This window comes from Leiobunum rupestre, chromosome 7 (genome assembly GCF_980474605.1).
Source record: "Leiobunum rupestre chromosome 7, qqLeiRupe1.1.hap1, whole genome shotgun sequence".
Taxonomy (NCBI): domain Eukaryota; kingdom Metazoa; phylum Arthropoda; class Arachnida; order Opiliones; family Sclerosomatidae; genus Leiobunum; species Leiobunum rupestre.
Genome location: NC_143390.1, coordinates 43,840,488 through 43,867,443, shown reverse-complemented (window position 1 = coordinate 43,867,443; position 26,956 = coordinate 43,840,488). Strand labels below are relative to the sequence as shown.

The following is a 26,956-nucleotide window of genomic DNA, read 5'->3' as shown; positions in this document are numbered from 1 at the left end:
TAGCTCTCAGTAAAACGTTAGCATGTGAAGAATAGGAAGTGTCACACTTATGGCTTAAGTGATTACGTAAAACGCAGAAAAACACCGCCCATCTTAGCCCCAGCTGGTAGAAAGGGTATTGATATCAGTGGCGTAGCACAGGGGGCACATGCCCCCCCCGAAACGTATGATCGTACGTACAAATATTTTTATTTTTTTACTTTTTTATTCAATGGTGTGCCCCTCCCCCCCGAAACAAAATCCTGGCTACGCTACTGATTGATATAATTCCGTTTTAATGGTTACATTCATGGCATTATGTGATCAATTCAGTTCAGCTATAGTTCAAATGTAAAATAACAATTCAAATATGATTCAAATAAAATAAAATTGTAGTGAAATGAGACCGAAATACTGAAAGTGAAATTAAAAAAAAAAACAATAAAATACATTAGTTCTTGTTTAGATAAAATTTTTGGCATAAGTAACATAATAACAATGAGTATGACAATTAACGATATTTACAACCAAACTGATTTTCATAGTTATTGCGCAATCAAGTTGTTTTCTCAGCACAGAGCCCTCTAGTGCCTAACATATGCGAGACTTCCGCTAAGCCGAAATATCTGGTTTCCGATAGATAGGCGAAATATTAGGCTAAAATGAAAAAAAATAAAAAAGTTTTTCTCGGCGCCACGAGCTCATGTTTTTTTTTATCACGTGTGATTCGCACGCGGGCTTCAAAACAAAGCCAAAGCCCCTCGCGACTCCAGAACATGCTCTCCGATATTAAGCTTAAATTTTTATCAAAACGTAGTCATGCAAAACGGTAAGTCGCGAGTCCAAGTCACAGCTTGAAGAGAGTATTAATGCCGAAAAAAGGTTCGGGTAGAAAATTAGCATTAAAGCAATATGAAGTGTCATACTTATTGTTATTATGTTACTTATGATTTTAGGTTGTAATTTGTAAGTTTTAATTTGTGAAATAATTTTATGTCGGCTGTTTCAAGGCCGGGCTTAGCTATGGCGTATGCCTATTACCATGGACTTATAAACGTTCTTGGATAGCGAAACTGGTCATACTTGGTTCACCCTCGGTTAGATCCCTTCTAACTTCTTATCTGATTATCCAATCGATGTATGTCTGCCTTTTGGCAACGCTACTTATAACACCCCTTCAACCTCCTGGGACAACAGCGAAATGACTTAACCCAAAGTTTCAAACGAACTTGTTTAGAGAATTTTCATTCCACGGTGAACTTAAACGCGCCTTACTCAAGTTACGGAAAGTAAAGGCTAGTTCCCACTTGGCAAATTTTCGAGACGAATAAAATTTTCGCGCAATGAAAAAAGACGCGTTTTTTCGGTCGCTGGGGAAGCGGTTCTCACTTTAGCGCGAAAATTTAAAAACGCTGAAAACAACTCGTGCGGGTTTGTAGTAATGTTTAGGCCTAACATAAAACATCAGTTCAAAATGAACCAAATGGATGTTCCTGTTGATAATTCAAATAAATAAACGATTCTATTCGTGAGATAATTACCTTTACTTCAGTATCTTGGTCAAGTTGGCTGAGCCGCTTTTCTAAAGACCTAGGCTTAATAAGTGACGGACGGGAGCGGAAGAGATCGAGGGAACGCGTTTTGTGATTGGCTGAAGCTTTTTATCGCCAAGGTGTGGACGTCAAAAAATAGAACATTCGCGAAATACCGCGGAGACGCGACTTTAGCGGCGAATTTGAAAAAAATCTCAAATTTTATTCGCGAGCGTCAATTTTCAACGCGAAAATTGTTTTTTTCGCTAAGTGGGAACTAGGCTTTAATAGGGACACTGCCATGGGGGTAATGGTTCTTGCAGGTAACATTACATATGTTACCACGACTGATGTCTACCTCTCAACATTTTTCTAAGGTTGGGGATATCCTAAGGTGGAGTAAACTTCATAAATACATTCATAAGTCTTGAAAGGAGCATTAACCCCGTCGGTAGCGGATTGAGGTTTTCGTAGGCCCTAGACACTTAGCTCTAGATTGTCTACCATCTATATCTATATCTATATATATATATATATCTATATATATATATCTATCTTTCGTAGTCTCTAAAAGCTCGTTCGTAGGACCTAGGCACTGTGTCTAAAGTGCCTAATGGTAAATCCGGCACTGAACCCCGTTTTCCCCTCCCCCCGCTGGTACAAATGGTCTGCCTTATTCTTATTTACTAAAGAAAACAGTGACGTCACCATGGCTAATGTTACAATTCATGGGTTAAATAAATTCGTGATCTTACTTATAATAAGATATTATTTTAAATCTTTTTAGTGTCTTAAAAAAATAAAATAAGTTAGAAGAAAGCACCTATGGACTGTGCGAAGGATGATAAAATACGCGAAAAAGTATATTAGTCCATAATTAAAAGGGATAATATAGCTAAATCCTAAACAAATTTGAAGAAATTAAAAACTTACTAATAACTCGTACCAATAGGTCTTCGAGCAAACCAAAAGACGCGAATCTCGGATCAAATAGTTTATTTCTCGAAGATCTATTTGATCCGAGATTCGCGTCTTTTGGTTTGCTCGAAGACCTATTGGTACGAGTTATTTGTAAGTTTTTTAATTTCTTCAAATTTGTTTAGGATTTAGCTATATTATCCCTTTTCCTTAAAAAATAAAATGACATAAAATCGTTCATCAAAATTTGGATGAAGAAAGCGGTTACCAAGTTCTGTTAATCGAAAATATGGCGCGCTTAATTTTTTTATCAATTCGGGACTAACTATCGTAATAGTTTTTATACTTCATAAGATAAGCAGGATAAAAATACTCGTAGAACAAGACAATGAATGTTACTGATTGTAGATAATTGGCCGGTCCTCCTTAGCTCACCATGTTCAATCACGTCATCACTTTGCGTCAGTCAAGAGGTGGAATATTAAATTAACGCAATGAACTTCACCTAAAGAGAGCGAGGTGCGTTTTTTATCGTTTAAAAATAACGTAGCTCCGCCTTCCACGAGATTAAAAAGCCAGATTTTTTGGCAGATTAAAGTCTACGGAAAGATTTCTTTAAATTGAAGTGTTTACGACGTTGGCGAGTCTTTCTAGCGTTGAGTTGATCGGTTGTAATCATGAAGAATTTGGCTGTTGTAGCGTTTTGCGCCTTGTTTTGTTTCGCGTTCTCCCGGGCCTCCCTTTTGAGTTTTCTCAAGACACCCAGGCATGACGGAGTTTCCAGAGTTAAGTACTTTACCCAAGAACAAATAGCCGAAGTGACCACTGCCGTTACCGCCCCTGGAATAAACGTCGTATTTGTTGATAATGGTAACGTAACGGACGAATGTTCTTGCTTGAAGGGTAGTGATGACAGTTTTCACGAGGTAAGTGTTGCGGTATTCTTAACTTGTTACTAAATGGTTTATACATAAAGACATCCAAAACTTGCAGGTTGCGGCCCAACTACTTTCCGCTGATCAAGTTACCGTGATAAGCGTCAAAATTAAAAATACCAGTTTACTTAGCGGAAGTAAGTGTCACTTAGTTCCTCTTAAAGAATATATCGTAAACAAAATAGAATCTTCTCAGGTTTGAGCGTCTTGGGCATTCATGTCTTTGTCGATGGCAAGCACTATAACTACAGGGGGAAGCGGGATATAACCACGCTCATCTCTTATCTCAAGAAGGTACCACAAATGAACTACGTCAAATTGGGACATTACTGAGTATCTTTATTCTTGGCAGTTGCGAACGTCGGCCATCAAAGCCATCAATGGAAAATTGGACAAGATGGCATTCGACGCCGTCCAACAAACCAGGCTCGTTGGGTTCTTCGTTAATGGAACTGGAGATTTCGAAGCTTACGAGACCGCCGCAAAGAGCTTGGCCCCGGATATTCCATTTTACGCCGTTTTCGATCGTTTGGTAGCGAAGCACTTGAAATTGGATACCGTTGGTCAAATTCATCTCCACAAACCAACCCATAAATTACCTATTCCATGCGCAGTTAATGTAATATAAAAGGCTGTTTATTTTAAGTGAATTTAAAATTAGTTTTCTTATACGTTATTTTTATTAGCCCGCTAGTACTCTGGATATCGAAAATTTCGTGAAGCAAAACGGAGTTAGCGCTTTCCTTTACCTTACGGAAGATAACTTGGAAGAAACATTGGTAAGACGCGCCAACTTTTCTTGTAACAGAAATACCTATTCAATAAAACTAATAATCTTGTGCAAGATGTTGGAGCTACCGGCCAGTACAGTTATCGCTATTGGTGAACGCGCTACATCAGTTGGAGGCTACTTCGATCGACTCTTGACCAAGATCATCCGTAACAACACGGACTCTACATACGAATCTCTTAATGTCATCTGGCTAGATCCCGAGAGTTTCCCCATAATTTCTATGGTAAGTACGCCATCATGTCAAATGTTTCTTCTCAACTGGTATATGAAAACTGTGGTATTCTGGTAGATGAAAGACTACTTGAGCAAAACCTACGGTATGCCCAGCATTCTACCGGCCATGGGAGTAATTGAATTCTCAACGGTAAGTGTTTTGTTTATGGGAATTCAAAAATTTAGTTTTAATTGACATTTTTAATTCTATCATCTGTAGAACAAGAGCGCGTGGTTTAGCAGCCAGCTTCTCAACATGACGGCTGATAAACAAGCGGATGTACAGAACGTTGCCATGATTAAAGAATGGTTCTCAGGAGTGACTAACAATAGCCTTACTCTAATTACGTCTCACGGTAATTCTCTATATAAAACCTGACCTCCTGGCATAATGGCACTTGAGTCTTTCGTTGGCTTAGGTCTATGGCCGTGCCTTGGGTACTGGTGGAGCTAATTATTGTTTATGTAGGTTTGCAGTCATTAATTCGGGCCCCTAAAAACGTTCAAGTGGAGGAAGGTGATACGTTCGAGCTGGATTGCATCGTTCAGAACATAGTAGGCGACTGTCTATGGCTTCGAAACGGCCAGAACATCGGCTTCAACTTGGACCGGCTCTCTCACGTCAGTTGGGTTGGAGATACGACACTGGGAGACTGTAGTCTCAGAATTACCGGCGCTACATCTGGTCGCGATGACGGTAGCTGGGTATGCGAAGTAACCGGAGATACTGTTCATTCCACATTGTCGTCTACTCCCGTAGAAGTTATCGTCAAACCTAAGCAAGTCACTAAACCTCCGTCACGAGAACAAGTTTCGACCAAAACTCCCAAATCGGATCTTTGAAAAAATTGTACACTTTCGTTTTTGAAATTTACTAATAAATGTTGTCTTAATTTAATTATACAAGCGTTATTCAATTATTACAATATTTAAGGTACTTAAGTGTTTAATTGACCGATCTCCAAATGAAAATTTTTGCTTGACACAATACTTGTAGCAGAAGTAAATGAATTCACTTACTTCTGCTTGTAGTACATGTTTGGGTCTTACGCCAGAATCCACCAAAAATAGCGACGGTTCCCAATTTCATTGTCTGTAGATTACGCTATCGTTATTTCTCTGATCTCTCATTGAGTTCATGATTTCTAAGCTCTGGTTTTCAGCGTGTTTTGGATAGGCAAGAGTTTGATAAAGATTAGATTAAATTACGTTACTTTAATACTAATCCCATGCAGGGCCGCACTGGCCAGTAGTTGGCCCCATTTCCCATTAATGCCAAATTTTTCCTCTTTGGTCCCGATTTGACCGGCGATCGCCGGTTAGCCGCCCGGACCAGTCCGGCCTGAGCCCATATAGACTCTTAAACGCGCTTTCCCAATCGACCGCCATTACCTTACAGTCTACGGGGAGGGAGATGAAAAAACCAGTTTTGGGGGGATGAAATTTCTGCGGTTGAGGGCTTGCTCGTTGGTAGTCTGTACGATAATGGCGGCACCCAGTAAACGTTTCTAAATAGAGTGTATAGTTTGACTTCTTTTTAAATGTAGGGACTATTCAAAATTTCTTTGGCTGCTGATTACATCATCATGTTAGCGATTGCTTGAAACAAATTGCATCCTGGGATGATTTTCGACCAATTGAAATTGAAAACCGTTGCTACGTTGACTCGCACGTTATTTACTGGCAGCTAGGAGCAATAAAAGCAGCACCCCACACAAGGAGAACGCAACCCGTCAAAAGTCGTCCATTTTCTTGCGTACATTTTTCATTGGTTAGACGCTTTAGCGCCTGCTGCCGTTGGAAGGGGTTAATTTGGAAATTGTCTCCCCCCCCGCCCATAAAACGTTCAGCGTAAAGGCTCGTCCAATGAAATTTGTACCCAACAATGCGTTAGCGTGTTTAAAGGCTAGCTGCGTTTTCCTTGCGTTTGTTGCTCCTAGCTGGCAGTTTAAACAATAATACGTACTTTTACGTAGCAAAATCCATTTTCAAATCGGTCAATGGGCCGGGAGTAGTGGCGTACTCCTGTAATCCCAAGCGTCTGGGTGGCAGAGTTTGTGGATGGCCGTGTGAGGACGACCACCAATCCCCCAACGGGTGGTCGGGATACTTCCGCCGCGGGTGTCCCCACCCTTGTACCCACGTATCCCCCCGTTGGCGTGGCCGTTACACATATCTCACCCTGATTAATCAGTTATTGTGTGCTGGTGTCTAAGGCCTTGGGTCGACACCGGTGTGTGGATGTCAAAAAAAAATCGGTCAATGGCCGTATTCTAATCAAATGTTTAGTTCGTATCTATCTCTGTTCGATAAAATATCCGGCTGCGGTAAGAAGCGAATTTCGTTACCGGACCTTCTCCTCTGTCGAGCAACGCGATTGGACGATTTAGTTCTAGCCACATCCGCATTATTCCCGATAACGATGTCCGTTTGGCTTCCTGTATTTGTCGTTTCGCAGGCCTTGAACGTTATGAGCGCGCTGTTCTCGATGATTTCCCACACAGACAAGACCGAAAACCCCAACCACAAACTCAGGTATCCTCCGAGATGACTGAACACTTCGACCAACTATGAAAAATCCCTTCATTATAAGCTCCGTTATTCCTGCGTCTTTAGGGCCCGTTGCAAAAGTCTGCTTTGCTAGAATCGCACATGTTAAATTCTATGGGCTAGCACAGGGGCGTAGGAACGTTCTAGAAGTCGGAGGGGGCAAAGAGAAGCGAAAAGTGGTCTGGAGAATGGTTTTGAATTTTTAATGGGGTGTAGCTTCTCCGAATGCATGTCTACTGTTTACTACTATCATATGTAACAGAATGGTTTTGAATTTTTAATGGGGTGTAGCTTCTCCGAATGCATGTCTACTGTTTACTACTATCATATGTAACATAATTACTCATAAGTATGCCATAAAAGCATTTTCGTTAATGAATCCTTGTACACGGGATATGACGTAAACTACGTCACTTACAACTCCGTGACGAAATATGCGTCATCAACTTTACTGATGGGAAACGGAAGTTAGTGAGAATTCCTCGCGCGTTTCTGGCTTTGCCCATGTCAAGTTTAGTTCGTGCCTCGCGATCACATGATTTCATTTCCATTGTAACCTTTTCAATAGCGCAAGGATTATAAGAATTTTTGCATTTTTGGGACTGCTTAATGTATGTTCCGCGTGAAACAAGGTCTCATTGAATTTTTTTCAATGGAAATATTATACAGAGGCATACTTATGAGTAATTATGTTACATATGCTACTATGTAAATTAAATTGGCGGGAAAAGACTGAAATTTAAACACAGTTGAGGTTCTATAAACTGTATATGCTTTTAAAATGATAATTTGAGCCTTTTGAAAATTTCAACTGACCAAAATGTTGGAGGGGGCAATAACATTAGTTGCCCCTCCCAACATAATTCTAGGGAGGGGCATTGCCCCCCCCTGCCCCTCCCGGTTCCTACGCCTCTGGGCTAGCACTTTGGCTAGGGCTTTTGCAACAGGCCCTTAGAGTCTTAACACTGACCAGATATTTGGGCAAATGTTCGTATTTGGTGTGTTCCATGCTACGGAGATATATCTTCACTTTGACCAGGTTTTTCCTTTGGAAAGAAAATAATTTTCATTGTATTGTCACGCTTATTTAATCTTTATTCCAATTTATATTAGTACCTTATTTCACTTAAGCTCTTATTGGCCCATTTTCCAAGCTCTCCTTTCTATATAGGATAAAAACAACATCAGATGAGAATGTTCAAGTAACGTAATACCTCTAACAAGGAGACGACCAGAGGTGTAACGCACCGATTTTGTTCAAACTCGGGCAGGGCCGTGCTTAGGGGATGGCGAGTCGGGCGGTCGCCCAGGGCCGCTAAAATTTTACCATAAGGATGTATATACCGGAGGGCCGCTACACTCAGTTTCGCCCATGCATTTCGCCCGGGGCCGCGGGACCTCTAAGCACGGCCCTGAACTCGGGGGTTTGGTAGACCTTATCATGTTACTTGAAGGTAACCGTTTGGCCATGCCAACCAAACATGTTTTTGACAACACAAAATGGAAATTTTCCCGTTGAAAATAACAAGGGAATCTAACCAATTTTAAGTGTACCCATGTAAAAAATTTCAATTTTTGAAAATGCTAAAAATAGAATATATAAATAAAAAATAATGAAAAAGTTCGAAATTGATTAATATTTTTACAGGTGGTACCATTAAAATTGGTCAGAAGAAAATCTAACAATAAAAATAATAATAATAATCAGCTAGGCTAATACCCAAGGCACCACCTTCGGTCCAAGTCATCTAGCGACTTATTATGCCTTTAAACAGGTGGCCGGGTTACAATGCGTAGGAGGGTGGTAGCAAGCCCTACATGCCACGCGAGCCAACAGCTCCCTACACTAACTATTACCGTTAACCTCTCCCCCTAGCGAGGCGCTGTCAAAGGTTAAGTGTAGCGCGAGAGCAAGCGGACGCAAAACGGCGACGAAGCCCGTAATGCAGTTTGTAGCTCTCAGTAAAACCTTTGCATGTAAAGAATAGGAAGTGTCACACTTATGTAAGCATATTATACACTTATGGTATAGATAGATACATTCTAGCAGAAATATGACTTTCAATGATCCACCATAAATATTAAACCCTTTAAGAACAAATTATCCCGTGCCGGTCCTACACCTCGGTACGACTATTCAAAGAACACCTATTAGCCCTGATGACTTTGTGAAAAGGCTCTCAGTAAAAATTCAACTCGTCGATGAAAGTGAACTGACACACTTATATATGTGAACTATAATTATAAGCTTATGGTACTACTGTTGTTTTGTAAATACACACTTCGTTAAGTTTTGGCCAAGCAGTCGTGTCCACTGTAACCTCATAAATCGTTCTTCTATAAGACATTTATCAGACACTGAATTATCATACAGATTAGCAAAAACATCCGGTACTTACTCGCAAGGAACTCTACAAAGTGTCCTGCAATAGGTTTTGGTAGAGTCTTCCGCCATTTCGGCGCAGGCGGCTTGATGCGAGACTCGTTAGATATCGCAAAGATGATGTTATCAAAGTAAATAAGGGGAGGAAGCCTTGGACTGAAAACGCGTAACTCAAAGAGGTTTGGATGATGGGATCTAAATTTTGAGAAATAGCTGGCCCTTCAAATAGGTCGTCGGTAGCCGATCATTGGCTGCGTTCAGTAACTATAAAAAAGCTCAGCGCTGAGCTAAACGGTCAGCGGTTTTTTATTGAACGGGTTTTTTGACCTCCAGTTTTGACTTCACGTTGCCCGTCCGTTGAGCAACGAAGTCATCGTTGGGTACGTTCAGTAACAGTCAACGGAAAAAACCCGATGGATTTGATATTTTCCACCGATGAGCTTTTTCGTCATAATGACGTCGTAAGTTGCTGAACGCTTTTATTCAGTCATCGGTGTTTTTTAAAATAGCGTAGCTTTTATACTAGTTTTACGTCAGTAATCGGAAAAACCGACTCTTTTAGCCGATGACTTCGGTGAGTAACCGATGACTATCGTGACGTCAAAACCGGAAACGCGACCAAGTGTACAGTAGGAAACCGATGTCACTGATTAGTAATCGGTGAGTCCGATGAGCGCTGCTGAACGTACCCGTTTTTTGGGCAGGTTTTTCCTTTTCTCAACGGTTACGTGACGTCGCAGCACGGAGTAAGGCTAGCTGCAGACGCCGCAACAGACGATATTTTACAAAATCTACAACAAGAGTAAAAAGATACTACGTCACGTTAGCAACGGTCTCAACGAAAATAATTTTTCAGATACTCCGTTGAGAGTTATTGAACGCAGCCCTAGTCTCAAAGTTTCTCCCTCAATTTACTTTTGTTGGTACCAAAAGTAAATAGGGGGAGAAAGTCTATCACTGCCTTCAGATTTTACCTTCCACCATGCTTGACACCCTTTTTGAAGAGCTAGTGATCACGTGATATTTCTAACCAATAAGGATAGCACATTACGCGCGAAGTAGTGCATTGGTGGTATTCCGGTCCGCGCTCAAGATGAAAATTTTGAATTTTATTCCCTGGCAACCATGTCACCGCCTCGCGATTTCAAATAGTCTCTCTGTCAAATGCTGACCATTATTTCCTTCGATAACGGTTGATTTTAATTAATAATTAGTATATCAATTGTAAAATTAACAAAAAAAGCTCGTAGCTATAGCTATTATTTCAGTTAAACTTGCAAATTGTTAGGTCTTAACATCGTAGATTTACCAATTAGTCCCGATCTCTGCTCTTAGATGGCGCCACGCTCTCCACGATTTAAGTGAGTGTTATTCTAGTTACGGTTTATTACTTTTCAAAAGTCGTGTTATTATTTTGAAAATGTATCATTTTAGTTTCTATCATATATCTACTTTATTTAGGAACTAAATTAACCAAATTATCGAAAGCAAAAGTTTAATATTCACGTATTTTATAGAGAACTATTTTTCATCGTGGCGGAGTACAACCGATACCTTTGTGTCCCTGTAAAGAGGCGAGGGGGAAGTCATTTCCAAAGCCCAAAAATTTTACCCCTCAAATAAGACGTCGTGCGGTTGGACCCAAGTGCCAGACTTTATCCCCCTATTTACTTATGTTGTTACGAATTAAGTTACAACATACCAGAGGCCGAGTTATGTTCACACGGGGCTTCGTCGGAGGTAAGTCGAGTTAGATTGGCCGAAACGCATTTGCAACGATTAATTTGAGCGTTTCTCGAACATTCTTGAGTACACATCTGAAATAGAGAGCATTTTTCGAAAGTCGCCAACGCCTACGTTTTATAACAATTAAAGACTTTTGGGTGTAATTTGCCAGCGTATCCAGTGGTCCAAGGTAAATCTTTGTACTCGGTACAGTTAGTTTGGTATGGCGTAGGCAAGAGGATTGTTGTCGACTGTCAATATAAGTAAGGTTACTTTGACCCTGGTCTCGAAAACGAGTATCCGTGTTCGTACCTTTTTGAGTCCGATGTTGTACATATTTCCCGGTAAGGCTTTTACTCTCCCGGCTTCCGGATCCGGGTAGGCGTCCGGCGCGTGGACCGACACTAGAATGGAGGGTGAGACGTACTGGTCCAGATACTCTTCAGCTTCCAAATTCAAGTCCAACTCTAAAACTGGAGGTTAGCCGAGTTAAAAAGATGAGTTCATTATTCGGTACAAAATAAATTTGGTACCTGTTGGCGAATTCCAGATATCAGATTCGTAAGCCCGGAACATTTTCTCGCCTTTGGAGTTCCAAATGGCGTTGAATGTGAAGCAATTGCCGTGATCCGGTATGAAGAACAAATGAAAATGCCTAAGATATCGTTACGAAAATATCCAGTTTAGTGTTACTTTTCGTATATTTTATCACTATTACCATATGTGACATATTCTTTCATAAGTATGCCATTCAAATATTTTCTTTAATAAAATGCCGCATCAGTTTTATCAAAAGTGTTTCTGATTTTATGCATGGGAAAATAATGGGAAAATAATACTGAAGCAGATTTTGAAAACGCGCACTATTTTTTGGGAATTTTGCCTTTGACATTAAGTGGTTTTTTTTCGCTCGTCCGGGGACAAAAAGTGTAAACTTTTTGCCCTAAAACGTTTTATTCACCTGTTCTCGGGGTAAGATTTACCCTGTCCCGAATTTTGTTCGCTTGTTCCAGAGCTCTAAGGTTACACTTTTTACTCGTCCTCGAAAGGAGGTCTAGAGGGAGTAATCTAGCTTTGTCGTCTGCTTAAACGAAAACATGCGCTCACTAATGCATTGTATGTTCCGTGTGAAGGAAGGTCTCTTCGAATTTTTTTGGAAATATTATACACAGGCATACTTGCGAGTGGTTATGTTACATACGCAATTACCTAACACAATCTTCTCCTAAGATAATTTCCCTTCCTTCTAGAGAACAGTTTAGGAAAAGACCACTTTTGTTATGGCCCAAAGCTATTTGAATTGGTTTATCCAAACGCGACACCTTTTCCTACGTTAGAATGACAATGACTTGTTCCGTAAAAGGAAGAATTAATAGTATTTCATTTACCTCAAAATCCGTAATGTTAACTTGACATTCTTGATGGTAAGCCTCGCAATATTGAAGGCGCCTGACCCTTCCAATGAAGAAACTCAGTTACTTTGATAGAAAGACAAACTGTGACACTTAAGGAAAGCATTTAACTTGTTGCTATTGCAAATGGTAACACCGGGGAACTCCAGCGATCCTTTGTTCTCTACTTTGACTTCGACCGTGGTGGGGTAATTGAAATAAAGGTAAAAGTACGTCCCCGCTTGGTAGATGAAACCGCAAACGCAGAAAAAGAACAATAGAATCCACAGAATCCGTCGGAACCTGAGGAGTAGGTTTTATTGCTTAGCGTAGAATAGATTAGAATTTAGATTACCAATTATCGGCGGATGCTATATGACTTATTCCGTTCAAGGAGGATTTTGAGAAAACTTCTCTGGCGTAAATCCACGGAAACGTCCTTTCTTCCTGCAGGTTGCTGGTAGCCGAATGTCGTTTCGGACTGTGAGACAACAGTTGCAAACGTCGACGGACGCGTTGCTGAAAAGGGTGAGTCGAGTTCCGGTAGTAAGAGTCATTAAGGTCGTCGGTTAATAACCAGGGCGCGACTTTCGACATGGAATTAATGAAATAATCGTCTTTGGTGGGAGTATCCAGCCTGGCAACTCGCGGGTTAAGCTCAAAATGTTTTTTTTCAAATTCGAACGTTGAGGACGCCAGCGAGGATACTACGACGCATTTGTTCCATTCTCGGAAATCGGAGACCGAGATAATGGAGAAGGTTGCTCCCCGCCGATATAGAGCGCCGTCTCTTTTCGTTTCAGTTCATTGTTTTCACATTAGGAAAATTGCTTTCATATAGCTCTGGCGTTCCAATTCTGGTCGCGTGTGTACTTAGAACCAAAAGAAGACGGTTTTATAACGCTATTTTTATTGAGCCTAGCCATCGAAACGCCTCCTTTTCGTGGATAAACTTTTCTTTTGGCTTTGAATCTGTAGAGACGGAGAGCGAGCTGGGTTTCTTAGGTCAACTGAGGGAAACCTTCGCAAATAATTATCGAAGTGTTCTTTAACAATTCCGGAAAGGAACGGATCCGATATGGAGCGCTAACACTATTTTATCGCCACCGTGCCTTTCTCGATATTGCTTCGGCCTCCTCCGAGTAGCGTGGTTTAAATCTGATAAGCGAACCAAACCCAATAACTTAAGTACTATAAGTAGCTATTTTGAAACGGAGATATGCAGATACTAGACATCCCGTTTGAAATAATATTTTATCTTAAGTTTTTCTAAAATTGATTGATTAATTAGTTTAATTTTGGTGTTTCCATTTTAATCACTTTGTCCAAAACAAAATAATTAAATGAGTGACCAAGGCGAAACAGATGGTCACCAATATTATTTGACCACAAAGCCATTAATGAGCCAGAAATATGGAATTTTTTCAAAGACAAATAAGAACAAATTATATTTTCTTGCATATTTCAAAACTTTTATACGCATTTAAGGTGATAATTTACACAAAAATAGGGTAGACATGATTAAATTTCAACTATAATTTGATACAATAATTGAGTTTCAATTATCTCAGAGTCATACGCAAACAGGAGAAAAAGCTTTGTCTTTTAGCATGACAACTGGTTCGATGACGTCAACTTTGTTGCAATTTTGTATAGTTTATTATTTCCAAGAGAATTCACCTTTCAGCGTGCCTTTCCTTAACATATTTGTTTTAACCATGAATATTGAATTATATCATTACCATTTTAACCGTCTGGGGCTAGGATGGGCGGTGCTTTTCTGCGTTTCATTTAATTACTTAAGCCAATCAAAAAACAGGCCATTGTCGTTGCCTCGATTCCTCGCTCGATTCGAAAAACGTTTCCGAGAATGCGTGTTTTAACCGACCAAGAAAATTACTTGTAATTCTTAGAAAAATAGCTGTACAAAATCAGTGGACAATTGACCGATTTCAAAATTACGTTTTTGCGCGTGACAGTACCTTTACATTGCGAGGTATAGCAAGCTTATTTACCTGCTTTTATACCCTAACATGGCGGCATATTTTCACGTGTAAAATGAATTTTAAGATCCCCCAATTATAAATACAGGTATTCGCTGTTAATATTTTTATATATTTTCTTTCAAACGAAAAAATGCGTTATAAAATTAAAAAAAAAAACATTTTGAACTAAGCCTTGGCAATAAAACTATCCTGGGACCTGGGCTGCGTTCAACAACTATCAACGGAGAAAAACCGTTGAGTTCTTTTAATCAACGCTACGTCACAAAAATCTAAAAGTTGTTGTACGATTTATAGTTCGCTGATATCGTCTGCTACCCCTCCTTTAACTTTGTCGAATGACGTCACGACACCGATGAGCAACGGAAAAACCATCTCGCTCAGCCGATGTTTCCGCTGAGTCTCCGATGATCAACGTGACGTCAAAACCGGAAGTCGAAAAACCCGTTCAGCAAAAAACCGCTGACCGTTGAGCTCAGCGCTGAGCATTATACCAGAGTTTCCGCTTTGCGGCGAAAAAGGGCGTTTTCGGCGAAAACTGTCTCGGTGGGCACCATAAATTTTAAAACCGGCGAAAAGGCGAAAAAGCGGCGAAAACCATTGAAAACGGCGCAAATTGCGGCGAAAATATTTTTCGATATTTTCAGTCAGAAAAACTAAAAAATCGTCATCTCTGTAGTCATAGAAATCTCATAGGTAACTAGAATGCTGCCGTGTAACTGGCAAATGGCCCAAACGCCGTTTCAGACGACGCCAGATCTCAGCCAATCAGAGCTCAAAGAGCGGTTCTGCCCAGAATTTAATGTCACCGGAGAGAATGACGTCACCTATCTCCCGTTATAGTAACGGAACCAAGGAGGATTATTATCCTCCTTGGCGGAACCACTCTACGGCCTCTCATTGGCTGAAGGTTCAAGGCGAACTGGCGTCAAGCTCGGCCGTAGGCGGCAGCATTCTAGTTACCTATGAGATTTCTATGTCTGTAGTCCCTCTACTCTGCCCCCTATGTCCGCCCATTCAATTTTTATATATACCAATAAAAAATGTATAACATTTGAAGAAATAAAATGCATTTTTTTTATATAAAAAAATATTGCCCAAATCTAAGATTGGAAATAAAGAGAAGTAAAATATGCAGTGACACTCACTAAAAAAATTAAGGTAAATCTATGGGGGGACATTGCGGCGAAAACGGCGGCGAAAATCGACTATAGAACCGGCGAAAACTGGTAAAATTGCCCCTAAAATAGGCGAAAATATCTACCGCAGAGTGGAAACACTGCATTATACTCCGCGGCCGCGGAGTATATTTAGAGCTCATCTTTTCCCCCATTTCCACCTCTGCTGCGCGTATATTGACAATTTACCGGTTTGATCGTGGAAGACGTCAACTCAGCTTGAGATTATACTCCGCGGCCGCGGAGTATATTTAGAGCTCATCTTTTTCCCCCATTTCCACCTCTGCTGCGCGTATATTGGCAATTTACCGGTTTGGTCGTGGAAGACGTCAACTCAGCTTGAGAGACTTTTAGGCCTTTTTTGGGTCGCGCTCTAACCTCAACTACTTGTCGTATTTTAATTCTGTAAACGGATTTAAAATCAGCGTGTTTCACTTCATAGGCCCGCATTTTCACGATTTATAATTTAATCAATAACGCCGAGGAAATTACGGTTTCGAGGCATCCATTTTCCCTCTTAAGTTTCAGATTGGCGCGCATGCACAACGGGAAACTGAGTCTAACATGAAAACCGAGGCCTAGCACAAATACAGGTCCCAAAGGCGGGGAATTCAATTCCTCGCCTTAAAATTTTCGTCGATTTTAAAAGTAGATTACGAGCGAAATATTTAAGGGAAAATTATGGTAGTCTTAAATAAAACCTGGAAACTTACTAAAAATCATATGAAAAATTCCAAGTTGAGTACAAACATTAAATTATTAAAAAGTCTCAGTATTGCAACACAGTTAGGATAACAAATTCCCGTAGGGAAAGCATAGGTGTTTACAAAAAAAACCCACTCTTGAAAGGGGTAATAGAATGTTTTGTCGACGTCACAAAAACGTCACGATTCAAGTCACGTGCCCTGAGAAATTATCTGCATAATCGTCTGCTTTTTTAGGCGTATTTTTTAAAATTTGGCGATAAGAGTATAAGAATGGTTATGTTCCTATAAAACTAAGCAATACTGTGATAAATTATAATAAATTATTGAATTTTCTTAATGGATTCCATCCAATCAAGGTATGTTCAAAATATTTATAATGGTATTTCAGAATATTTCATTATCTTAATTTGTACCCAGGCCAAGTACAAGTAGTAACAGTTCTAAAATTTATTATTATTATTTTATTTTTTGTTGCAGATTACTGCAATAAATAAATTATACATAATAATAATAATAATTTTAAAATTTTAATGTTAAATGTGTAGGGAAGAAAATAAATATAAATATGGATACCTTTGTGGGCAAAATTGGATCAAAGATTTTGTGTTAAAAATTTGAGGAGCAGTGGACTGTGATTTGAAAGGTGGAATGACGTCATTCTGTTGTTCACAGGAATATTTTTTAATACTTTAAATGAATTTGACATATTAATCAACAAGAAAAATAATATATGTCCCTTTAAGGCTGCACATTTAACGAGCTCTAAACTGTTTTTTCAGTTCGAAGAACTGTTTTTGTTATAATTTTTAGAGTTGTTGAACGCTGCCCTGGTATAACAACATTTCCAATCAAAAACGTTTTTGAGTGGCGGCGCGTGACCAACGTCATAGTAACGAAGCACCTCCCATCCTAGCGACTGAGAGCAACTACCTAATGCAGGTCGATATTCATCGTTGAAATGAATACATTCACGCGTCAAAGTATTCTGCAACTTTATCCGCATTAACAGATCCTGTTCAGATCAGTAGCGGCGCCAGCAACAGGCCGGGGTAGGCCTGGGTCTACTTGAAATTTTGGTAGTGGCCTCCAAAAGTCGTCTTAAGGGGTCTCCGAATTATTTAATCTCAGAAAATTCTGTAATTTGTTTGCGAAATTATTTATTTATTTATTGATTTTTCAATATTCAATGAGAGTGATTCGCTGTTTTTATTCCTTTCAAATGTACCAGTAACTTTTCTTTGACGGTAGTTTATTTTTTAGTTTTAATTTTTCACGAGCACTACTATATCCAAATTGTGTTTTTAATTTTATCTTTACAAATAAATGGTTCTTAAACTTACTTTACTTATTGTACCTACGTACAATCGTTTTCGTAAAGTTGTAAGTTCTGATGTAAGGGATGTACATGCGATGTACCGAAGGAATGAATGTAAATTGATAGACTGGAATTCAGTCGTAGAAATAAGTAAATAACCACTCATTTGTTAACTGTTATCGGTACACAAAAAAGGGTCAACACACACTCTGTTTTTAGTCATGTTTAAATTCATAATTAGTTCTAATTGTTTCGTCGCGTACCCATTTTACCCAAAAATTGCACCACTTGGTTAACAAAAATTAAATAATCCACGTGGATGAATTTGAAAAATTGTGGTGGGGGGGGGGGGGGGGCATAATTGGGGGGGGGGGGGGCGGGCTTCTAATGGTTGGCCTACCTCAACAAAAATCCTGGCGCCGCTACTGGTTCAGATCCCTGTTCAGTGTTCTATTTAGCTAATACTATTGGACCCCTAATATGGAGAACTAATAGTCTGCTACTTTGAGCTATGCCTTTTAAACTTTATACCTGTAGGCTCCTTATTTGAAATTTCAATCAAATGATCTTAATTAGTGCAAAATGATTGTTAAATAGGGAAATAATTGTAATAAATTAATTTGCGTAGTGAAAATTACAAGTTCTACGTGTTCTCCGGAGAAATTTGTTTAATCCGTTTATTATTCTTGGTCAAAATTAAAATATTCTAAACGTCGTTCTAAACACTTGTTCAAATTTGCCGCTTGTTTCTGTTACTAATAGTTAGAAATATCACAATAGATGGTGCTACAAAGTTTTTTGATCTCTTTTACATTTTGGGCGCTAAAAATGCAGTAATAATCCTTTGCTCATTGCCGCCCAAGGCCCCAAGCTGGTCTATGTTTACGTTTTTAGCTTTTGTCCTTTTAGTTAGTGACATTTATTTAATTTGGCATTAAGGCATTTGTCTGAAACCGTAAATTAATTTTCAAAAAAGTCAATACATTTGGTAATATAAATTAGATCATAGTTTCATTCCCAAGTAAGTATAATGAACTCCAGTGATCAAATATTTTTACAAATGATGATGTGTAAGAAATATTGTTCATCTGCTGAAGTTTGGAAAATATTGGAGGCATGCCAAAGATTCAATGGTAATAGTAAATTTATTAAGCTAGGCTTATGTTTATTTAATATTCGGTGCATTCTTTTAGGCCAAAATCTGCAAGAATCTCAAGGAGATCGTGCTACTCGTCTTGTCCAACTAGTCAAAAAAATAAATACCCACATCAAAGACATGCATATGGAGATCAAGAAATGTGTTAGTGAAGAAGATGGCTCGCAATATTTTGCTCTTGTTAATATATCTGAAAGTATCATTTCACGATTAGCAAGCAGCTTTAAAGTTAATGAATTGGAATACTTTAAGAAAATTGTAATTTTCTTCAATCTTATTGTATTTATCCATTTCAACTTTAATAATATTTATGACAATTCATTAGGTGGAAGCCATTATTGATAATGACGAGAGAGTAGAAACATCTCGAACGTTGCTGAACCTAACGAACAATATGGAACCTAAGCTATCCAAAGATGATGCTCAAGAGGTTCTTGAAAAACTTGTTGACCAGTTTTGGTTAGAAAATGTAAGAGTTAGTTATTAGTTTTTCTCAAACAACAAATTAAATTTGTTTATAAATATTTTTATAATAGAATAAAGGAATCTATTCGCTTAGCGCTCGTTGCATTGTAGAGTTAGAACCTTACCTAAGAAAAGTCTATCCTGATGATATTAGTGCGTGCTTAATCTGTCGACAAATTGTTATAAGAGTAAGCCCAAGTTTCTTTTCTCTGGAGAAAAAATTCTGGAATATTTTTTCAATATTTATTTTTATTTCTTATTAACAGGGAAGTTCTTGCGCCAATTGCAATGGAAAAATTCATAATCACTGCGCAAGGAAGTATTTTTTGGCTCGTAAAATGACCCAATGCCCAGAGGAAAACTGTAAAGCAGAATGGAATCATGGTTTCACTAATTCTCAGGTGGGTGAGTACTAGTATTATATTTTGGGTAACTGTTCTGTCGAATAGTTACTTTCTTAATTTCTTTAGTTTTGTTTGAAAGTTAGCATTCTCTTATTAAATGGTTTATTTCATATCTTGCATTCAGTGGTATGAATCGGATAGTGTGTTTTTCCAATCTTAGGCTTAGTTAATTTAAAAATTTAAAATGGCATTTACAGAGCCCCCAGAGGTCCTATAAAATCCTATATGTTTAGCAAAATCCCCAAAAGTCCTATAAAATCCTATATGTTTAGCAAAATCCCCAAAAGTCCTATAAAATCCAATAATTTTGAAAACCTAGTCCTGTAAAGTCCTATTATTTTGAAAAAATTGTCTTATAAAATCTTATATTTTTAGAAATATAATCCTATTTTTCCTATCTTCTGTATTTTGTATTGAGAATTCAATTTAACTCTCAAATGAAAGAATAACGTGTAACACTGACAAGGAGACTACCCGAGGTGTTACACACTGATTTTGTTCAAACTCGGGGCATTGGTAGACCTTCATGTAACTTGATTTTATTCAATGGGCAACGGTTTTGCCATGGCAACGAAAAATGTTTTTGACAACTTAAAATGGAAATTTTCCCATTGAAAATAACATGGGATTTTGACCGATTCAATGGGGGTCCCCCCTGTGAAACATTTTACAAAATTGAAAAAAAATTAAAATTTCAAAATTATTAAAAAAAAAATGATAAAAATTGACGAAAAAAAATCAAAATTGGTCACATTTTTATCAATTTTTTTAATTTTTTTCACAGGGAAATCGGTCAAAATCCCATGTTATTTTATGTTGTCAAAAACATTTTTCGTTGCCATGGCAAAAACGTTGCCCATTGAATAAAATCCCTTTAGGATTTTTCAAGTTACATGAAGGTCTACCAATCCCCCGAGTTTGAACAAAATCGGTGTGTAACACCTTGGGTAGTCTCCTTGTGAGTGGTTGATTTGGGAAATATATACGGGCAGTTATCATTAAAATAATAAATTTAACAGTTAAGTGTCTTTTTCAGGGCGCCCAGTGATCCTATAACTCCCATATTTTCCTATAAATCCGAAATGGTCCTATAATATAATTATATTATATTTTCTATATATTTTGGGAAATCTGTTAAAACCCGACTGATAATATTTTAAGATTTCTACACCAACCAGAAATATATTTAAATTGGCAGGAATCCATACCTCTACTTGGAATGCTTATCGCGGCAGATTTTCGTCTCGATGTGGCTGACGGTTTTTTTGACGTCAGTATGTTAAAGGGAGTATAACCTCTTCAGGAATTTGGGCCTTTTGAGGCAATACATAATTCCCTCCCCTCATTTTTCTAACCACGTGTTATACGTAGTGTGAAATACAGTCATTTTTGAGGAATTCTCCCACTAAAAGTATCACCGCTTTGGTAGTGCATTAATCTCTCACATCTACTAGAACACCTTTCATGAATCTAAAACCACGTACCTCATTATCAAGAAATTATATTTTAATAAATATCCAAACTTTAATGACAATAATTCATTTATAGCTCGGATATTGTTGTTTATATGTTAATGAAGGGTGCATTTAAAAAATAAACACTAAATACGAAACAATAAAGGTTTCAAGTGAGAAAAGCTCTTCAGGGCAGGTACGCTTGCTCTAATAGTAGAATTGGGTGAGAGGGGAGCGCGCTCAGATGGGATTTATTCTCTCGTAGGCGGGGCCAAAGCCGTCAGAGTGATCTTACCATACGCCAGGATAAGCATTCCAAGTAGAGATATGGATTCCTGAAGTTGGTAATTTTTCCCTTAAAGCCAAAATTTTAGTTTTTATACTTTTTAACCCTATAAAACTCCTTCAAATTTTTAATTTAGTCCTATAATTAGAGCATAGCGACAATTTGATTTGGGTCGGCGGCGGCGTTTCGCGAAAATCAGCCGGCGGCGGCACGGCGCGCCGATATTTCAAATTTCCTCGCAGGGGTGGCGTTAGGGGTAGGCGAGACAGGCTAAAGCCTTCGTTTGTTTTAATTTAGGGGCCCGCAAACCGACTTCAGGGGGTCCGCTAACCGGCTTTAGGAAAAATCTGGATCCTCGGCGGAGGCGCAAAGGGGCAAAAATTTATTCCCCCTTTCGAATTTTTGAAAAATGTTACCTAGTAAATCTTGAAAAGAAAATGGGCATCGGGATCAAAATTAACTCGCGCTGAAGAAATCGGCGGCGCTGGGCAGTACCTAGAATTACCTTATATTTGAACATTAAATATGATCAGTGCAAATTATTGTTTGAAAAGCACTACAGGTGGTAATAATTAATCATTCTTATTAAATTTTCAGATGTTGGTAATGATGAAGCAGGCCCTTCTAGAAGAAAGAAATCTGCTCGAAACACCTAACCAGAGATTTGATTCTAGCATTCTTGTATTCTAGAAACTATTTTATCGTTTTTGTACAGAATTTTCTATTTTTCCACTGATATAAAAAATTTTATCTTTATGGTATAATCAAATAGTATTATGTTTTTTTCACGAGAAAATTAGGCTAATAGAGTTTTAAACAATGGATTTTTTTAATTATTTTATTTGCTTATATCGTTATTTTATTTAATTTAATTTAATTATTCACTCGAAGATCTATTTGGTCCGAGTTTCGCGTTTTTGTTTGCTCGAAGACCTATTGGTACGAGCTATTAGTAAGTTTTTAAATTTCTTCAAATTTGTGTAGGGCTTAGCTTTATTATCCCTTTTCATTATGGACTTATCTACTTTTTCGCCAATTTTATCATCCTTTTAATTTATTGGTTTATGAATCAAATAATTTAATTCCACCAAAGTAAGATAATCCTAAATGTAATTTCTACTTGTTATTTGGTTTGCTGTGAATTATTATTGTTATTGAAACTTTGTATGGTTTTTATAACATTTACTTTGAAATACATAGTAACAAGAATGTATTCAAACCATAAGTAACATAATGACATAAGTATGAGAAGCACTATTACAAATTTCCCTAATTGCCATACTGAATATTAGTTTACATATGGTAATACCATTTGCTAAAGCCCACTAACTGACGCGCCATCTGTTATCAGAAAAGATGAATACTTCATATTCAGTGATTTCAGTCACATGTGATACGACGTCATCCATGCTTTTTCGTATAGAAAAAAAAGGCCACACAAAATGGCGGCCATAGCCAAATCTACGATGTAAAATAACTCCATAAATAAGTATAATTTTTGCCCCATCCCTTTCTTCAAAGTATTAATAATATCTGCTTTCATGTAACTGCCAGAGATGGCGCCACAATAAATCTTGAAGGAACAAGAAAAAGTCCGTGGTCCAAGAATCTATTTTTGAAGACATCTTTACCAGTGGGCGGTTTCTGTCATTTTGAGCAAAATATAGTAGTAAGTTTTATTTTTAAAAAAGTACAAAATGAAAATGAGAGGAACCAAAAAAAACAAGATGTCACCGACATTTGAGTACACACAATCCCACTGATGTATTAACTTAATAAACCCAAGAGGAATGTTATCGGAAAAGAATTATTCGAGTTACCTGGTTTTGGAAATAAGGTGGCGGAACGCGAACACGTTCATTTAAATTAATTTGTATAAAAACCAAGCGTTTCGAGTTAACTGGTTTTGGAAATAAGGTCGCGAAACGCGAACACGTTAATTTAAATTAATTTTTTATAAAAACCAAGTTTTCCGAGTTACCTGGTTTTGGAAATAAGGTGGCGAAACGCGAACACGTTCATTTAAATTAATTTGTATAAAAACCAAGCGTTTCGAGTTAACTGGTTTTGGAAATAAGGTGGCGAAACGCGAACACGTTCATTTAAATTAATTTTTATAAAAACCAAGTTTTTCGAGTTACCTGGTTTTGGAAATAAGGTGGCGAAACGCGAACACGTTCATTTAAATTAATTTTTATAAAAACCAAGTTTTTCGAGTTACCTGGTTTTGGAAATAAGGTGGCGAAACGCGAACACGTTCATTTAAATTAATTTTTATGGAAACCAAGTTTTTCGAGTTACCTGGTTTTGGAAATAAAGTAGCGAAACGCGAACGAGTTAGATGGCACCTGTATCAATTGGCACGAAATTCAAATATGACAATCGACCATAAACACTAAAGGGGGCAAATGCCCCCCTTCTCGGGCTCCGACCCCAAAAATTACGAAAATCCCGTCGAGGCTATAATAGTGCCTACCGATTGAGATATCAATCGCCTTTGTACCACTAACGTACCGCGAGCAATCGTGTGTACGGCAGCTGGTCTAAAAAATATTTAGTGGCACACTTATGCTTAACTTCTGGGCATAAAAAATATTTAGGGTCACACTTATTTTTTACGCGCCTGTTCATACGTTATTGTTATTGCAGGCAGGCTTTCAATGGAATGCGAATATAGCTTCAGCGCGTAAAGAATTCAGGTATGACGCGAAATAGCTAATTAACTCACTTAAAATTAACTTTTTCCAACGCGGCTGCAACCTAAGCTGGAATAGGCCTAGAAGTAACAAAACTGGTGATTTTTGATCAAATCTTACTTACCTACTTCCTGTCGTACGACGTGCGTAAAAAGGGCGTTAAACGTGCGTAAAACGTTGGGGGTCACACTTATTGTTACTTCTGGGAACACGTTGAAAGCTCGGCGCGAACGGCCTTGAAAAATGCGAGAGGGAAACTGGCGTTTAGAACTCTATAGACACGCGGATTTACCATGTCGGAAGTTGCGGGGGTCCGCATACGCTGTCCAAAAAACCTCACTTAGAATTAAAATTAAGCAACGTAATTGCAAATCTAGGTTTAAGGGAAACCACAGCTATTCAAAAATATAACTCTCATGAAAATCGGACTTAAATTAAAGAACGTTATGTAGACTTTTAGGCGAAAATATAAAACCGCGAAAATTGGGGTCCCGTAAATTAACCAGGAAACTATACTTAAATTTAATATTTACTGATATAACTGAAGTTGTATATCCGCTGAATCCTAACCTTACCAAAAATATTTTTTTAACGTTATCGGACTTAATTTTAAATAAAATATCAACCACACAAAGCGAAACCACAAAAAATAGGAAATTGGGCATTTGCCCAACTTCTCGGGCTCCGATCCCAAAATTACGAAAATCCCGTCGAGGCTATAATAGTGCCTATCGATTGAGATATCAATCACCTTTGTACCACTAACGTACCGCGAGCAATCGTGTGTACGGCAGCGGCGGCGGCGACGGCGGCGACGGCGGCGGCGGCGGCGGCGGCGGCTTCACAGTACGTGATCGTAATACACACAAATCCCTAAGGATTGTGTGTAAAAAACGAGAAGAGAGGATCTAAAATTTCCCCTCTCTAAAAACCAAGGAGTAGCGAAATTTTCACCACTCAAAGAAACGAAAAAAGATTAGTAAAAATTTCGCAGATCAAAAAAACGAAAAGGCGAGCTAAATTTTTGCTGCTCAAAGAAACGAAAAGAGAGGAGCAAAAATTTAGTTGCTCAAAGAAAAGAAATGAGAGGAGCAAAAATTTTGTTGCTCAAAGAAACGAAATGAGAGGAGCAAAAATTTTGTTGCTCAAAGAAACGAAATGAGAGGAGCAAAATTTTGCCGCTAAAAGAAACGAAAAGAGAGGAGCGAAAATTTTGTTGCTCAAAAAAACGAAAAGAGAGGAGCGAAAATTTTGTTTCTCAAAGAAACGAAAAGAGAGGAGCGAAAATTTTGTTGCTCAAAGAAACGAAATGAGACTAGCGGCTGTTTAACAAAATTGGCCCTTACTACCTTCACCTAAATCATAGTTAATGCAAAGCAATTAACAACGCAACTGCTACTGACGTCAAAAGCAAATATTTTAAGAGTCTAATTACGCTGAACATCGCATTTTAGGTCACCGTCAATGAACTCTGCAAACGCTAATAATGTGGTATTGAAAGCCAAGGATTTAACAGGCGAAACTTAAATGTAAACAAGACTAACCAGTTGTGTGATAAATTAATTTTTCGTCGTCAGGTGCTGAACCATAAACGTTGAAAATAGTCGAAACCTTAATGCTAAATTTGGTTTCGAAGCAAGAACCCTTTAGATTTTAGGTGGAAATTGTCTATTTTCCAACCGGTAGAAGGTTTGTAATGATAGTTATAAATTTTTAAAATAACGCGTCATGGTTTAATTATTATTAAATAATTATTTCCCCAAAATTTAAGGAGGACTTTTCTATCTGTAAAAACCGAGGGGTAAGACACTCTACGAACTCGGTGTATACTGCCGTACCTTTGACAGTGCTAAATGGAACTCGCGAACTCTTGAAAATATGTACCTTTAACAGTGCTTAATGCACGAACTCGGTGTACAGATTATATGAGATTGTCTTACCCCTCGGTAAAAACTGTCTTAAATCTTAATGTCAATAACTGCTCCTATACCAAAAATTAAAACCGATAGAATGAAATAGATTGCAAATTCTAAATGACGACACTATTTAATTAAGTTAGGGATACGGATTTTGATATGTTGAAATCCATTTTATTTCGTTGTCGGAACAAAAATCGAAGCTTTATTAATTTTTACTTGACTTGGCGGTTTTCTTCTCTTCAACTTTGCCTTTCAAATTATCCACTATTTGTCCTAACTTATCTGGATTTGTGATGGGATTGTCGAACGCTTTCGTCAAAGCGTCGATTTGGTCGGCTCCTGGGATGTTCAACATCTTGGCTATCTCACCGATGTTGATGCCATTTTTCGTCAAATTTTGAATATTTTGCATCGTGAACATTTTTGAGAAATCTTGTTTTTGGAACATTTTCGCGATCTTGTCGAAATTGTTACCTTTTATCAATTTGTCTATTTGATTGGCGCGCGGAACTTTCAAAATTTTCGCCAGTTTCGCGATATTTATTCCCATTTTGAGCATTTCTTGTATGCTATTTCTGTTGAACATTGACATAATATTGCTCCGATTGTATATTACTACAATGTTTTGACCCACGATAAATCCTACCATCGTTAACAGCGATAAACATCCTAGTGCCTTCATGTCGAAATATTAATTTAAATGGAAGGTTGCGTATACAAACTTCTCTCTTTTATATTCATTTTTCCAAATGAAGTATCTATAAACGTGATGACTAAATAATCTAAATTCCTACTTATCATTATCTTCAGCTAATTAAATAACGAACTTTTTTGTTGACACTGGATATCCATTAGGCCTTGTCTCCACAGTGACTTCCCAAATGAATAACCTCTATGCTATTTGAATTTTATTGTTGACTTTCGTGTTTTAATAATGGAAATGTTCTATGCAAA

General features: G+C 38.1%; 3 protein-coding genes across 3 annotated transcripts; 2 read left to right on the top strand and 1 right to left on the bottom strand.

Moving 5' to 3' along the window:
- The first annotated feature begins 3,061 nt into the window (after window positions 1–3,061).
- Window positions 3,062–5,276, top strand: LOC149936404 (calsequestrin-1-like). Its single transcript, XM_090152887.1, has 9 exons — window positions 3,062–3,355; window positions 3,423–3,501; window positions 3,561–3,658; window positions 3,717–3,983; window positions 4,051–4,143; window positions 4,210–4,380; window positions 4,447–4,521; window positions 4,591–4,726; window positions 4,840–5,276. The coding sequence occupies exons 1-9, from the start codon at window positions 3,107–3,109 to the stop codon at window positions 5,211–5,213; spliced, it is 1,542 nt and encodes a 513-aa protein (XP_090009013.1). The 5' UTR covers window positions 3,062–3,106; the 3' UTR covers window positions 5,214–5,276.
- A 5,718-nt stretch (window positions 5,277–10,994) lies between these two features.
- Window positions 10,995–13,016, bottom strand: LOC149936403 (bile acid-sensitive ion channel-like). The gene is made up of 7 exons (XM_090153678.1): window positions 12,775–13,016; window positions 12,552–12,722; window positions 12,417–12,483; window positions 12,238–12,356; window positions 11,562–11,683; window positions 11,341–11,501; window positions 10,995–11,120 (listed from the first exon to the last, which is right to left on the bottom strand). Exons 1-7 carry the CDS (start codon window positions 13,014–13,016, stop codon window positions 10,995–10,997), a joined length of 1,008 nt encoding a protein of 335 aa, XP_090009804.1.
- A 5,477-nt stretch (window positions 13,017–18,493) lies between these two features.
- Window positions 18,494–22,211, top strand: Nse1 (SMC5-SMC6 complex component Non-SMC element 1). The gene is made up of 6 exons (XM_090152917.1): window positions 18,494–18,755; window positions 18,816–19,036; window positions 19,104–19,247; window positions 19,315–19,431; window positions 19,510–19,648; window positions 21,985–22,211. The coding sequence occupies exons 1-6, from the start codon at window positions 18,653–18,655 to the stop codon at window positions 22,041–22,043; spliced, it is 783 nt and encodes a 260-aa protein (XP_090009043.1). The 5' UTR covers window positions 18,494–18,652; the 3' UTR covers window positions 22,044–22,211.
- Window positions 22,212–26,956: the final 4,745 nt, after the last annotated feature.

Bases quoted from the DNA above. Each gene is read 5' to 3' on its own strand.
- LOC149936403 (XM_090153678.1), bottom strand. From the start codon at position 13,016: ATGTCGAAAGTCGCGCCCTGGTTATTAACCGACGACCTTAATGACTCT. The intron at 12,723-12,774 runs GTAATCTAAATT...CCTACTCCTCAG, and splicing joins ATAGCATCCGCCGATAATTG to GTTCCGACGGATTCTGTGGA. The intron at 11,502-11,561 runs GTACCAAATTTA...GCTAACCTCCAG, and splicing joins TATCTGGAATTCGCCAACAG to TTTTAGAGTTGGACTTGAAT.
- Nse1 (XM_090152917.1), top strand. From the start codon at position 18,653: ATGAACTCCAGTGATCAAATATTTTTACAAATGATGATGTGTAAGAAA. The intron at 19,037-19,103 runs GTAATTTTCTTC...ACAATTCATTAG, and splicing joins TGGAATACTTTAAGAAAATT to GTGGAAGCCATTATTGATAA. The intron at 19,248-19,314 runs GTAAGAGTTAGT...TTTTTATAATAG, and splicing joins ACCAGTTTTGGTTAGAAAAT to AATAAAGGAATCTATTCGCT.
- LOC149936404 (XM_090152887.1), top strand. From the start codon at position 3,107: ATGAAGAATTTGGCTGTTGTAGCGTTTTGCGCCTTGTTTTGTTTCGCG. The intron at 3,984-4,050 runs GTAATATAAAAG...TATTTTTATTAG, and splicing joins CTATTCCATGCGCAGTTAAT to CCCGCTAGTACTCTGGATAT. The intron at 4,144-4,209 runs GTAAGACGCGCC...ATCTTGTGCAAG, and splicing joins ATAACTTGGAAGAAACATTG to ATGTTGGAGCTACCGGCCAG.